General features: G+C 40.2%; 1 protein-coding gene across 3 annotated transcripts in view; it reads right to left on the bottom strand.

The window, feature by feature from the left end:
* CTCF (CCCTC-binding factor) overlaps positions 1-15547 on the bottom strand; it is a 48009-nt gene that overhangs the window by 15177 nt on the left and 17285 nt on the right. For all 3 annotated transcript variants that reach the window (XM_039222048.1, XM_039222060.1, XM_039222054.1), the window contains 3 exons: positions 4982-5771; positions 4452-4622; positions 601-734 (listed from right to left, as the gene is read on the bottom strand). In XM_039222048.1, the coding sequence (XP_039077979.1) occupies positions 601-734; positions 4452-4622; positions 4982-5762 (1086 nt within the window). In that variant the 5' untranslated portion in view covers positions 5763-5771. The remainder of the gene's footprint in view (positions 1-600; positions 735-4451; positions 4623-4981; positions 5772-15547) is intronic.

Genomic DNA, 15547 nt, shown 5'->3' with positions numbered 1-15547 from the left:
GCCTCAAATAGTAAAGGAGATAAAATTTTCTATTTTTAAATGCTCTGGGTACAGTTATTTCTTTCTTTGATATTTGATAGAACTCACCTGTAATAACATGTGGAACTAGTGCTTTTTTAAAAAATGGTATTAACTTTCACACTCATGACAGTTTTTTGTTGTTGGTGCCAGGGAAGGGGAGTGGGAGTGTTAATAATCTAGTAAGATTTTCTATCTCAGCTTAAGTCAATTTGGTTAGTTTTTTTTTTTTTTTTAATATAATCTTTATTTTTGAGAGAGAGACAGAGTACAAGCAGAAGAGGGGCAGAGAGAGAAGGAGACACAGAAACTGAAGTAGGCCCCAGGCTCCAAGCCGTCAGCAGGCTCCAAGCCGTCAGCAGGCTCCAAGCCGTCAGCAGGCTCCAAGCCGTCAGCAGGCTCCAAGCCGTCAGCATGGAACCTGATGTGGGGCTCAAACTCATGAACCATGAGATCATGACCTGAGCCAAAGTTGTTTGCTCAACCAACTGAGCCACCCAGGCCCCCCAATTTGGTTAGTTTTTATCCTCATACTGGAATCATGGTTGTAAGACAGGAACCAACAAGGAACTGAACACTCACTTCTACACTGGCGTAATCGCACATGGAACACTTAAATGGCTTCTCATGAGTGTGTTTATAACGACGATGCCGCACCAATTCTCCACTAGTCACAAAGGCCATGTCACAGTCTGGGCACTTGTGAGGACGAGTACCTAGAGAAAGTGAGTTATAAAAGGAAGACAAGATCACAGACACAGTTAATGACGGTTCAACATGTGACAAAAAACTGCACGATGAACTCTGGTCATTTCAACAACCTTGTGCTAGCCTGAGAGTAGCTTCAAAAGCTATGGGAGGGCCTGGCAGACTTTCTAAAAGTAACCCCAGAATACTGGAAACAGGTGCCAAGCAATTAGTTTCTCTCAATTACCCACATGACTGATGTTTTGAATAGAAAGTCTTTTTTATCCCTAGTTTACAAATCTGATCACTATGGATCAAAAGCTAATAGAAACACAAGTCTGTCTCAAAATATTTATTTATTTTTTAATTTCTGAGAGAGAGACACAGAATCTGAAACAGGCTCCAGGCTCTGAGCTAGCGGTCAGCATAGAGCCTGACACGGGGCTCGAACCCATGAACTGTGAGATTATGACCGGAGCCAAAGTCGGGAAGCTTAAACGACCGAGCCACCCAGGCGCCCCAACACAAGTCTGCTTCAACACTTAGTAAAACATATAAAACATCTTTTAAACTGCAATGTTCTGGGGAACCTGAGTGGCTCAGTCAGCTGAGTGTCTGACCTGGGCTCAGGTCATGATTTCATGGCTAGTGAGTTCGAGCCTCGTATCATGCTCTGTGCTGACAGCTTGGAGCCTGCTTTGGATTCTGTGTCTCTATCTTTCTCTGCCCCTCCCCTGCCTGTGCTCTGTCAAAAGTAAACAAACATCAATCAATCAATCAATCAACTTCAATGTTTTGTCAAGTACAGGCCACAGAATTAATAGTTATTTGGCCCAAGATTCCTTTGCACATCAAATCTTACTGTATGATGACTGTATTAGGGCCACTGGGCTGTGCATATTCTGACACTTTTTTCCTAGAAAAACAAACAAAACCCCCCCCCATAAATGTAATAGCTTGTTTGCTATACAAATTTGTTTTCATAAATCTAGAAATTTATCAGAGGCTTTAAAAAGTAGTACTGCCTTTTATGTGATTAAACCCATCATTATTTTTTTTGAGGGGAGGGAGGCTCTATGCCCCAACATGAGGCTTCAACTCACAACCCAAGACCAAGAGTCGCATGCTCTCCTGACTGAGTCAGCCAGACACTCCAAAACAGATCACTTTCAAACATCCATGTCTAATAATACTTGATCTGAATGTCAATTCATGGAATATTTCAACATTTTCACAAACTAATAAATACTCTACATTTTTTCCTTTTCTGTTTTATTAAAGGAATCTTACATTAAAAAAAAATTTTTTTTAATGTTTATTTATTTTTGAGAGAGACAGAGAGTGTATGTGTGTGAATGGGCCAGGGAGGAGCAGAGAGACAGGGGAGAGAATCCCAACCAGGCTCCATGCTCTCAGCACAGGACCTGACATGGAGCTTGATCTCATGAACTGTGAGATCATGACCTGAGCTGAAATTAAGTTAGATGCTTAACTGACTGAGCCACCCAGGCACCCCTTACTTTTTTTTTTTTTTTAAATGAAGAGTCTTGCTTTTTTAATATGTTCTCACGTAGTAGCCCCGTAACTGGTTAATTACCTTAATGGATCTTCTCTAGTCACTTTATATTCTAAATATAGCATTGGAAATATGCCCAGGTAATAATGACAATTAAGAGATAAACTGACAGCAGAACACAGTGCTGTTTTCATAGACCGCTACTCAAAAACTAGAAACCATTTGTAATTGTGCACTGCAGGTAAGGGGTGACAAGGTAACCCCAAACACCAAACCAAAGGAAGACTACCCCTAAGAACGGAATTAGGAAGAATCACAATGTAATGAACAGGACTACCCACCTGCAGAAATGATTCTGACACTGAGAGAACTCACAAGAAGGAAGTGTGATTAAAGTATGACAGTAATGAAGAAATTCCAATGAATGTTCATGTGCTCAGTTTGCTTCTTTAGTACCCCTAAGGATATAGGAGTGAAAGATAGAGTTCTTTCTATGAAAAATATAGTCTGGAGCACAGATAGGTAAGTAAAACAATAATTAAGGAGAGAAGGAAAGCAGGATCTATTTCTGTTAGGAAAAAGTGAACTGAAAACCAAGAATTTCTAATGTCTACCTAGTACTATCTAGGGAACAGAAAGAGGCCTGCCACTGGCAGACATAAGCATAGCAATTAGAGAAGTAGACATTGCTGTGCAACAGAGATTTTTATTGGGTTGCACCACCTGGCTGCTTATGTCCCTCTGCTCAGGGTCTGTGCTCACCAAGTCACCTGCTACAAGTTAATTGCTACATCATCTCAACATAGGTAACAGTGTCCCCTAGAATGCACTACAACTGCATTAAGAAAATGAAAAGGTGTATGTCACTGTAAACTGATTTTCTGGTATGTATCTGACCCTTGAGGATTTGATTCGAATGAATTAGTCCTGCGAAATTAGCTCTGAGCAACCAGACAGACCACACTCTTATTTTCAAAGCTGAGGACTAGACCATGACACACAGTGCTACATCAAACACTCTCATTTTAGGAAGTCCTACTGTGGGGCCATATGCTTTTATCTAGTCATATGCACTTTTACAGTGTCTTCAAACTACTAAATAAATTATATCATCAAGTGTCTGAGTAGAAAGCAGGGGAACAGTGAAAAGCGACCAGGTCATATTAGCAAAAAACATACTTGTGCACAGCATACTGCTTCCAGGCCAAACTCAACTTGATCATACTCAGCAAAAAACCAGTACATCAATCAAACATAAGAGCCACATTAGGTGGACAATCAGGAGAGGAAATCTACTCTGCATGAAGAACTGCATGAGAGAAGTTTCTATTAGCGCTTGTAGCCAAATGCCAATACTGAAAGAGCAAAGGGCCCAGAAAAGACCCTAAATAAAGAGAGCTCCAGGACACAGTCCCTCCAACTTTAATGATGCTTGGGACCTGACCATAGCCAACACAAAGCTAATATTAGAATATTAAAGTATGTATGGAGCACAAATGAATAAATGTTTGAATTGCTAGAATAATGCCTTTAACTTTCCATTCTGAAATTCTGAATTACTTACCTTTCTTGTGGCAAAACAACCAGAAACCATGGTTTTTACAAAGGTAGGATTTTGTTACTATTTCTAACGTTTGTCCTTATAGTGTTTGGCAATTGTTGCCTGGAAATTTTCAGGATCATTCTTTGTCACTGATGTTAAAACCTTAGCAATACAATGGTGAGGTCCTTCAGGAAATACTACAGGTTAACTACCACAGATAAGCTTTTTCTGGATCACCACCCTTACATAATTTGGATTATTTTCCACTAAATCTTCTTTACATTTGCCCAGAAATTCATCTGCTTATAACAAATCAGGATTACAAAACAGCATACTAAATAAATTAAATGGGGTGCCTGGCTGGCTCGGTTGAGTGTCTGACTTTGGCTCAGGTCACGATCTCATGACTCAGGAGTTCAACCCCTGAGTTGGGCTCTGTGCTGACAGCTCAGAGCCTGGAGCCTGTTTCAGAATCTGTCTTTCCCTTCCTTTTCTGCTCCTCTCTCACTCATGCTCTGTCTCTCTCTCTTTAAAATAAACAAGCACTTAAAACAAACAAACAAACCAGCTTAAGAAAGAACAAAAGTTGTTGTTCTTTAATTTCCCAATGGAACCAGTTTGGATGATACTTAAAACCCAAGTTTTAACTTTTGCTATGCTGTAGTCCCCAATATTCATATCCAGCACCTGTATGTGTGTTAAGATGATTCCTCAGGAGGGTGACTGTTCTGAATGCCCTGCCACAGAGATGGCACTTGTGTGGTCTCTCATCAGTGTGACTTTTCATGTGACGATCCAAATTTGAACGCCGCGGACATGTGTAACTGCAAAGCTCACACTGGAATGTCTTCTTTACACCTATGTGCAAAATAAAACACTTAACTTGTTCCAGGGTTCCAAAGTGTTAAAAGTTTAATCCTAATGTTAAATTTCTACAAATAAATTTCATTAGCTTTTTAAAACTAAATTCAATTTAAGTCATATTAAGTCATAATTATTTCATACTGCTAATAGATTTACTTCTTTGTATTCAAGACTTAAAAAGCAGTCAATTTGGAAAACTTCTTTTAGACTCGCTAAAAGGATTGGTACCCACCTCATGATCTAAAAAAAAAAAATAAATAAATCCATATACTTTAAAATAATTTGCATACACCGTGTTATATGCTCTATCCCAAAATGGTTTTATGAGAGATTAATGGATAAACTTATTTTACCTTTCTTTTTAATTTTTGTTGGTTTTGGAGGCTTCATGTTACCAACCACTTTCTCTGCATTAACCTCTGATAGCAGACCCTCCTGCTGCTCTTCCTCAAAATCGTAGACAGACACATCCACATCTTTGCCCTCCTCTGTGTAACGCAGTTTGCTCTTTTTGGTTTTCTTTGTTTTTTTGGCTGGCGGCTGATAATCTGGGTCTTTTTGCCAACTAGGATCTTCCTGAGGTGGAAGTTCCCCTTGCTCTAGCGTCTCCACCTCTCCATTGGCCCCTACTTTCACCACCTGAAACCCTTCGGGCAAAGGTAAGGTGTGACATATCATGGGTTCGCTTTCTGCAAGACCCTCTTTAGATACTTCATTCTCATAAGCCCCCTGAAGTTCTTCTACTGAAGTGGTAGCAACAGGTACAGTCACGGGAACAGGTACTTGGACAAGCTGAAGCTCTCCTATGTTTATGGGCTGTTCCTCCATATTTACAACCTGCAAGGTTATGATCTGGGTGTCGTCCACAGCAGCCTCTGCTTCTGGAGCAACTGTACCCTCCATTACTTCAGTCTTCATCTGAAGAAGGGTAGGATCCAGCTGTTCCATCATTACCATCTGTACACTGTTATTGACATCCTGGACCACCTCACCCCCATCAGTCTGGTTCTGGGGCAGATGGCAAGTATCCTCTTCCTGGCCACCTTCCCGGCGTCGCTGGTAAGTCTTTCTTTCCTTTCCTTTAATGAAAGTTTCAGACTCTTCCACAATGGCTTCAACCGCCTCACCTTCCATTTCCCCTTCCTTTATTAAGGGAGAACACAGATTGTTATTTATTTATTTCACAGAGTGTTATTTAAAATAAAGTTTGTCTAAATGAAAATACATTTTAAAACAAAATGACTCTTGGCAAGTGAATTAGGAAATCAATGGTTGTTAATATTACAAAAAGACAAAACATATTATGTGCCTTCTGATGGATCCACCACCTACCTATGAAGCAGTCTTGTTAATAAACAAAACGAATTATATGGAAACCAACCTGACAATAAACTATTTAAAAAAATAAACAAAACAAAAATTCTAAAACTAATCAAGCCTCTAGGATCCAACCACCAATTTACAGGAAACTGGTGAAAGTATGTTAAATTACACTACTGGGATGAAATCAGTGAAATCCAGACTGAAGGAAACTGCAGGTGTAACCAGCCAGTTTCTTCTACAAATAAATCCCCAGACAAGATTGGGCGTGTTCAGGGTATGGCCACAGACTACAAATAAATCACCAACACAAAAAATGGGAAGGATAAAGGGAGAGTTTACCCATCAGTGGTTCTCAACCACTGATGACTTTGACCCCAGGGGACATCTGTCAAGGTCTGGAGACATTTTTAGTTGTCACTACCGGGTGGGTATGCTACTAGCATCTAGGAGTAGAGGTCAGAGGTGCTAATAAATATCCTGCTATGCACAGGTTCAGCCCTCCACAAGAAAGAATTACTGGTCCACAAATGTCAATAGTACTGAGGGGAAGTTTAGAAACCCCGACAGACATAAAAGATTTAAGAAATACAGCAATCAAAACAAAACAAAACAAAAACAGAAACACAGCAATCAATCACAACATATGGATCTTCTTTGGATCCTGATTCAAACAAACAAATGATTTAAAAAAAAATGACATAAGACACTTAGATTCAAGTCTGGGAATTTTTTTTCCAACTCTGGATATCTGATACTAAAGAATTATTAAGAAATCTAGTTTAAATCTTATACATTTCCTGTATCTATTAATAAAAACACTGGCAGAGGGCCTTGCTATTTTTGCTAAATTCTACTTTAGAAAATATTCCATGTCATAATGTTTTCTCACTGGTTTTTTTTGGAGCCAGAATCAGACCTTGGATCCACACTCTTATGGTCTTTACTGTCTACACAACACTACCTCCTGTGTCATACTATCAACTTGACATTCACTGTACCTCTCTCCTCTATAAGACCACGAACTCCTTGAGGACAGGGACCATGTATAACAAGTAGTTTTTACTCTTTAGCACTATGCCTCAATTGGTAAGTACTCAACTGTTAACTGAACATTAAAAAAAAAAAAAGGGAAAAAATCAGCAAATTCATAGTTTCTGGCTCTGAAGTCTTGTGAATATTCAAAGTACCCAGATACCCAACAATAAAATGTGTCTGAACAATCATCTAATTCATAACAACAATATGACTTGATAAAACCCACAGAAACAAGGTTAATTAAAAATTAAAGTATTTTGTATTCTTGCCCTAGTCTCATACAAAGCTATTGCTACTTCTATTACAGACACATTTCTCCAGTTCTGTCTGGGCACTTTAACACTGCGCCCATGCTGACAGTCAGGACCACCTGTAAGGGAATACAAAGATTACAGTGGAATGGGTAAGGCCTGGTCCTGCATTCAAGGAGTTACTACCTATTTTATTTTTTCAAGTTTGTTTGTTTATGTAAGTAAGTAAGTAAGTAAGTAAGTAAGTAATGTCTACAACCCAATGTGGAGATCGAATTCACAATGTTGAGATTAAGAGTCACATGTCCTTCCTTCCACCTGAGCCAGCCAGGCACATCTTCAGGTTCTCCACTTGACCCACAGAATCAGAATTTGCAACTTAACAGATCTCCACATGGTTTCGTACACTAAAGTTTGAGTAGCACTATTTATACCATCGTTCTTCAGATATTTTAAGAGAGAATTTTCAGGCCAATAATGTCCCCAAATTAGTACCCCAACAAGGATGGGATGGGGTAATTCCAAATGCTGGCATTAGGGAACAGAAGAGGCCCATCTACCTTAGCAACATTCTTGGGAAAAATATCAAAGTACAAAAAATTCATAACCCATAAATGCTAATGCTGACCCTGCCAGACAATCACTACATAACATCAGCTATTTAGATATCTTCAATGGTAAAACTAGTGGAAGAGAAACAATGTCTAAGTTCTGTTGGGTTGTGAAGCACACAACAATGAAGAACAGAAAAATTTATCCCCTCTCCACCTTGAATTTGAGAACTTTTAAATATAAATGAGTAACTTGTAAATAACTTGCTTGTAAATAACCAAGTCTAACCTGAAAGAAATCACTGTAATTATAAACCAGGTAGAAAAAGAAATGGTACAAAGGAGTACAAATTGAAACCAATTGTGTTGCCAGGGAGCTGAGCTGACAGAGTATTCTCTAACTGTGAAAAAACCACATGGCATAAGGTTACTGAACATCAGCCTCTATTAGGGGTCTTAAAGTAGCAGTTTGTTTTTACAGAGAAAAATCAGGCACAAAGTAGCAAGGCCTCAGCCTCTCCCAAACACTGCTGAGAAAACTCAATGCATCCCCTCAAGCAATGGGATCACTTTACCTAACATGGTCCATGGGAAGGGAATCTGAAGGGAGTCTCTCCTCTGAATCAGTAACTAACCTAACATGCCGGACCAGGTCTCTCTTCCCAGTCCATAAGGACTGTGCTCTGCTAGCTGGGTTACCCCTTTAGTAGTTCTGATCCATTTCTTCTCTTCCTCTAGGGACTTGGTTATGCTTCTACTCAGTTTCTCTTAGCCACACAACACACGGAGAACACACTTCCACTTACCCAACTGCCCAATTCTCTGCCTCTCTCCTTGCTGGAGTCAACTATGCTTTCTAGGTTTTATCAAACCTTTTTGAGGACAACACCACTAGAAAGGGGTTTACATTTATTTTCAGAATACATTTTTTTAAAGATTATATCAAAATATAGTAGCTTATTTAGAGAAATCTGAAAAATTAAGCACATAATTTTTTTTTTTAAGTTGTTCATAGGGTGCCTGGATGGTTCAGTTGGTAGAGCATGTGACTCTTGATTTTGGGGTTATGGGTTCAAGCCCTATGTTGGGTACAGAGATTACTCAAAAAACAATATTTAGGAGCACCTGAGTAGTTCAGTTAGTTAAGCATACAATTTGATTTTGGCTCAAGTCACAGTCTCAGGGTCACAGGAATGAGCCCTGTGTCAGGCACCACAGGAGCGTGAAACCTGCTTAATATTCTCTCTCTCTTGGGGCGCCTGGGTGGCTCAGTCAGTTAAATGTCCGACTTTGGGTCAGGTCATGATCTCACAGTTCGTGGGTTTGGGCCCCGCGTTGGGCTCTGTGCTGGCAGCTCAGAGCCTGGAGCCTGCTTCAGATTCTGTGTCTCCCTTTCTCTCTGACCCTCCCTGGCTCACGATGTCTCTCTCTCTTTCTCAGAAATAAATGAAACATTAAGAAAAAAAAGATTCTCTCCCTCTCTCTCCCTTTGCCTCTCTCTCCCACTCATGCTCACTATCTCTCTAAACAAAACAAAAAAAGCAAATAAGAAAAAAAATTCAATAAACACAAGATAAAAAAATAAAATCTTAAAAAAAAGTTACTCACAATTTCTATACCTAGAAATAATCACCTAGCACTTTGGTATGGTTTTTTTTTCCAGTGTTTTTCCCCTTATGGATATATATTTTTACATAGATGAAACTGTATTACACATACAGTATACACACAGTTGTATATGGCTTTGCTCTCCTATCTTCAAAATCTATCCTTACTACAAAGGACTCCACTCCCTCTTTAGCCATCTGTATGTAATCCCCATTGCTTGGTCCATAAGGACCACAGCACCAACCCAAAGGCCTACCCCTCACCTTCAATCTCAGTTTCTCTGGCATCCGGTGGTATGAAATTTGAATTCCTCCTTCATTAGCCTCTTATCTCCTTGGCTTAGTCTTTCCTAGGACCCTCTCTTTGTCTCTGAGAGCTACTCCACCTACCCTTTGAGCATATCAAGGCTCTGTTCCTTTTTCTGTAGCCACTCTATCGCTAGCCTTTTTACTTCAGCTGTCTCCACAGAGGTCTTTCAAGCCCACATCTGCAATTCTCTAGTTTTTTTTCACTGCCTTTGGGAGATCTCTCCCAGTAATGCATAGCTATCACCTTCAACTCAATGGCACTGGAGAAGGAATAAAGAAACCTATACTCCAGTCCCTAATGCATCACTAACCAAACAAGGAGCTTACAGAGTGGGTTAGTCTTTTGAAGACATTCTGTATTCTCTCTCATTTTCATGACAAAAGTGAAGCTTAGGGACATTTATTTTAAACAGTATGGTGTATGTACTAATTTAATTTTTAAAGTAAACTCTACTCCCAATGTGGGGCATGAACTCACAACCTTGAGATCAAGAGTTGTATGCTCTACTGACTAAGCCAGCCAGGCACCCCAGGAACATTTCTTAAAAATCATTCGATCAACTTCTGGGTATAGGGTGGGGCAAGAGGAGGTTCCCTCAGCCTGTGGCAGGGTGATTCTAGCACCTGTGAGTAACAGGGCTGGCAGAGAAGAAACTGGCCCCTGAGCAGACTCGGGCTCTTGCTGACTGGGTGAGGGGGAGGATGAGGGAGCCTAGCCTCTAATAGAGGTCCAAGAGTACTGGTCATGCTCCTAACCATCAGCTGGCCTGCATCCTTGGAAGCCTACTGATCAACCCTCTCCCTCTTGCCTCGGTCTCTTCTCTGCCAGCTCTATGTTGCTCAAATTTTTCCCATCTTAAAACTTCCTTTAATCCACTTGACAATTTAGCATTCCCTTCATGGTCAACCCCACACTGTCTCCGCTCCTTTGTCTTCCATGCCTTGGTTCACCAGTCTGGTTTCTGTTCCTCAGTTCTCTACTGAATTGCTCTAAACCTAGCAATGGCCCTCAACTGGCAAATCCAAAGGCGACTTTCTGTCCTTATCTGACTTGATTTCTCTGTGGAATTCAGCATTCTATTCTAGGCTTTATCCCAGAATTATGCCAGACCATCAGAAAAAAAGCTGGGTATATTTGGGTCACATGGTCTTATCCCCTACAGAACTGCTTTCACCAAGTTTTGTTTTGGCATTATGCCCTTGCCTTATACTAAAGGATACGTGGGAGAAATTTTCAAGTTACATGTTTGAAAAGGTCTTCTTCAACTAATGAATTTTTTTTCTTTCACTGCTGAGACCTATGTTATAGGATCACGAGTTACCTTTTTTTAGGCCACATCTTGCTCAATTTTTTTTCCTCTCAAGGTATATAATAACTTCCTACTTTTTTAAAAATGTTTTATTTATTTGAGTATATATATATTTCTGTATATATACAGAGAGATTTTATAGAAAATGCAAAAATACAGAAATATAAGGAGTTAGATACCATTCCTAAAAAATGTCGAAATAAAAATAACTTCAACTAAAAATGTGCAAACCTATTTGAAGATTATAAAAATCTCCCAATGGGATGGGGCACCTGGGTGGCTCAGCTGGTTGAGTGGCCGACTTCGGCTCAGGTCATGATCTCGAAGTTCCTGAATTCGAGCTCCGCGCCGGGCTCTATGCTGACAGCTAGCTCAGAGCCTGGAGCCTGTTTCAGGTTCTGTGTCTCCCCCTCTCTCTCTGACCCTCCCCTGCTCACGCTGTCTCTCTTTGAAATAAATAAAACATTAAAAAAATTAAAAAAAAATCTCCCAAGGGGAAAACAAAACAAACAAACCCAAACAAACAAAAAAAACCTCTTGGTTCCAAGAAGCATAAAAGACCTCACTGAACATGATCAGAAAGACCAATCACCATAAAGCTGTTAAATCTTTCTGCTTTATATAAAGCCATTTTCAAAGTGTCTGAAAAATAAACAAGATAATGAGGGTAACAATAAAATTTCCAAAAAAATTAAGGCAACCTTCTATTTTCAAATATTAACATATTATAAGTCACAATAATTATTAATTATAAAGTCACAATTATTATATACACAACCACTGTCACAACCAATTTACCTTTTTTTAAAAAATGTTTTTTATTTATTTCTGAGAGAGAGAGAGAGAGAGACAGCATGAGCAGGGGAGGTCAGAGAGAGAGGGAGACTCAGAATCTGAAGCAGGCTCCAGGCTCTGAGCTAGCTGTCAGCACAGAGCCCGACGCAGGGCCTGAACCCACCAACTGTGAGATCATGACCTGAGCGGAAGTTGGACACTTAACCAACTGAGCCACCCAGGCATCCCACAACGAATCAGTTTAAACAGAAGAGAGGACTGGGGCGCCTGGGCGGCTCAGTTGGTTAAGTGTCCAACTTCCGCTCAGGTCATGATCTCATGGCTTGTGATTTCGAGCCCCCCATTGGGCTCTGTACTGACAGCTCAGGGCCTGGAGCCTGCTTCAGATTTTGTATCTCCTTCTCTCTCTGCCCCACCCCTGCTCACGCTCTGTCTCTCAAAAATAAACATTAAAAAACAATTTTAAACAGAACAGAGGATCCAGAAACAACCCCTAGAATATAAAAATTTGTCATTTAAAAATTAATGGGGAGAAGAGGATTACTTCATAAAAGGTACCAAAAACTATTAAACTATTTGGAAAATACTGAGTTTTATATTTAATTTTCAAAAAGTGTTTATTTTTGAGAGAGAGAGCGTGTGTGCACATGCATGAATGGGAGAGGGGCAGAGAGAAGAGGGAAACAGAATCCAAATCAGGCTCCAGGCTTTGAGCTGTCAGCACAGAGCCCAATGCAGGGCTCGAATTCATGAACTGTGAGAGGGGACTGGAGCCAAAGTGGAATGCTTAACTGGCTCGGTCATCCGAGCTATATTTTTAATCCATCTGAAACATACTGTCATTCTAAGAGTTAAGGAGACATTATACTCTCCCCCTCAAACCACACACTTTAAAACCCTCACCATGAAAAAAGGTTAGGTGAATAGCCTCTAATCTCACAAAGAAGGCTTTGTGCTAAGGCACAGAAATAATAGGAGACACCGGAGTAAAGTATTGAAATTTTGACTACCTTCAAGTGAAAAAAATTCTTATGACAAAAACACTGAATGAACAAAAGTAAAGAGTCAACAAGAAAAAAGTATTTGCAGCATATGTGACAAAGGACTAATATCCTTATTGTATGACTGTAAAATCTGCAAGAAAATGATGAACAGCAAAAGACAAAAGGTGGGCAAATGACAGAAATACATGACTCAAAGAAATACAAATGGCAGATAAAAAAAGAAATCAAACCTCCTTAATACTAAAAAAAAAAGGAAATTTAAAATAATGCAATAGCATGCTACCTCTGTTAAACTGCTACAGTTGTTTTAAAGCAAGGTGCCATGAAATCAGCAAGGTAACTGGTGATATGAATCAAGAATTTTTAAAGTATTCAAACTGTGGGAGTGCCTGGGTGGCTCAGGTGGTTTAAGCATCTGACTCTTGATTTCGGCTCAGGTCATGATCTCAAAGTCCTGAGATTGAGCCCCATGTTACACCAGGCATGGAGCCTGCCTAAGATTCTTTCTCTTTCTCCCTCCCCTGCTGGCATATGTACATGCGCTCGCTCGCTCTCTCTCTCTCTCAAAAAATAAATAAAATAAAAATCAAACTGTGATTTAGTAACTACTAAATCTGGATTATATCCAGAAATAATCAGAGATAAACATCAAGATTTTAAGGATATTATTAATCAAAGTGAATAGTTATAAACAACTCTAGTACATCCGCAAGTGAGATTAAAACCTGCAATGATATATCCATGAAGTGAAATACTATACAGACATTAAAAATCATGTTTCAATAGAATACTTAACATGAGAAAAATGCTCATTCCATATTAAAAAAGGATGGAGGGCTGGTTGGGAGGGCAAGAGAAGCAGAATGGAATAATTAAGAGCTCCGGCCCTTGAGCCAGAAAACTTCATCCCAATTCTGGTTCTTTTACTTAATTAGCAGTATGATATGGAGTAAGAGATGCTATCCTTCTGTGCCTCAGTTTCCTTTTGTACAAAACAGGGACAATGATGACCCTATAAAGGGTCATCCACTTCAAAGGCTGTCATAAAGATGAAACAGAACAACATACACACACAACCTGGCTACTGTGCTCCTCTGTATCCTCCACCCCATAGGGTAATAAATACATGTTAACTGAACAAATATATAATCTCCTAGTTTCTTAGAATTCTAATCACAGACCTTACATAAACGTTCCCCACTAAAATGTCTGATAAACTACTGAATTTCTGTAGGATGAAGGCAGCAACCAATGGAAAAAACCTGGAGACTGACCAATTCTAGGAAACAAACAGAAAAAGAGCCAAAAAGAACAGAGCAGCCTCCTAGTCTGGTGTCCCTTACTAGGTGTGCCCAGCATATTCCTACCCAATGAAAGCTTCCTTTCTGAAATCAGGTGCAAAAACACACTGTAGCTGAGGTTTACCGAATCATCTCCAAACTCTCCTATCTATCTATCTATCTATCTATCTATCTATCTAATTTTTTTTTAATATTTTTATTTATTTCTAGGAGAGAGAGAGAGAGAGAGAGACAGCGTGAGCAGGGGAGAGTCAGAGAGAGAGAGGGAGTCACAGACTGAAACAGGCTCCAGGCTCCAAGCTGGCAGTCAGCACAGAGCCCGATGCGGGGCTCGAACCCACGAACCGCGAGATCATGACCTAAACGAAAGTTGGACGCTTAACCGACTAAGCCACCCAGGCGCCCCTATCTATCTAATTTTTTGAGAGCTAGACAGCACATGAGTGGGGAAGGGGCAGAGAGAGAGGGAGACACAATCCGAAGCAAGTTCCAGGCTCTGAGCCGTCAGCACAGAGCCCAAAGTGGGGCTCGAACCCACCAACTGTGGGATCATGACCTGAGCCTAAATTGGATGCTTAACCAACTGAGCCACCCAAGGGCCCCTCCCCCCGCTTTTTAAAAGTAATCTCTATGCTCAATGTGGAGCTCGAACTCATGACCCTGACATCAAGAGTCCCATGCTCTACTGAGGCAACCAGGTGCCCCTCAATTCCAAACCCTTTAGCTTGGCTCCCAGAGTTTATTCCCATCCTTTCTACCCACTCAGCCTCACCTTCTGGGTATCTTCTAAACAACTGCTTACTGTTTTGTTCCCTCCCAGCTCAAATGATCCCCTAAATCACATCTTTTTCAAGTACAAAGTGACTTCATGTTTGGGTTTTCACTGCAGTACACTGTTCTATGTCTTATGTCTTTACCTCAAATACACTATTAGCTTGTTGAGGGGAAGAACTATTGGCTTTTACTTCTGTACCTTCTACAGCAATAAATACAGAACAGTGTTAAGTAAACAGTACACACTCAATATCAATGTCACTATCACATGACACACATATAAATGGTTCCTGCACACAACAACAAAAGCAGGAAAGGAATACGGAAAAACAAAATATCAGATGCTAAGTGGAAACTTAATTATGTGAACTTATTTCCTTTATTTTTTAAATGCTTATTTATTTTGAAAGAGAGAGGAAGGAAGGAAGAAGGGAGGGAGGGAGAGAGGGAAAGAGAGGGGGAAAGAGAGGGAGAAAGAGAGGGAGAGAGGGAAGAAGAGAGAGAGAGAGAAAATCCCAAGCAGGCTCTGTGCTGTCAACACAGAGCCCAAAGCAGGATTCAAACCCATGAACTGAGATCATGACCTGAGCTGAAACCAAGAGTCAGAGGCTTAACCACCTGGAGTCAGACTGAGCCACCTAGGCGCTCCATGAATTTGT

This window comes from Hyaena hyaena, unplaced genomic scaffold, assembly GCF_003009895.1.
Source record: "Hyaena hyaena isolate Hyena2069 unplaced genomic scaffold, ASM300989v1 scaffold_18, whole genome shotgun sequence".
In the NCBI taxonomy this organism is placed as follows: domain Eukaryota; kingdom Metazoa; phylum Chordata; class Mammalia; order Carnivora; family Hyaenidae; genus Hyaena; species Hyaena hyaena.
This window is presented reverse-complemented; position numbering and strand designations above follow the sequence as displayed.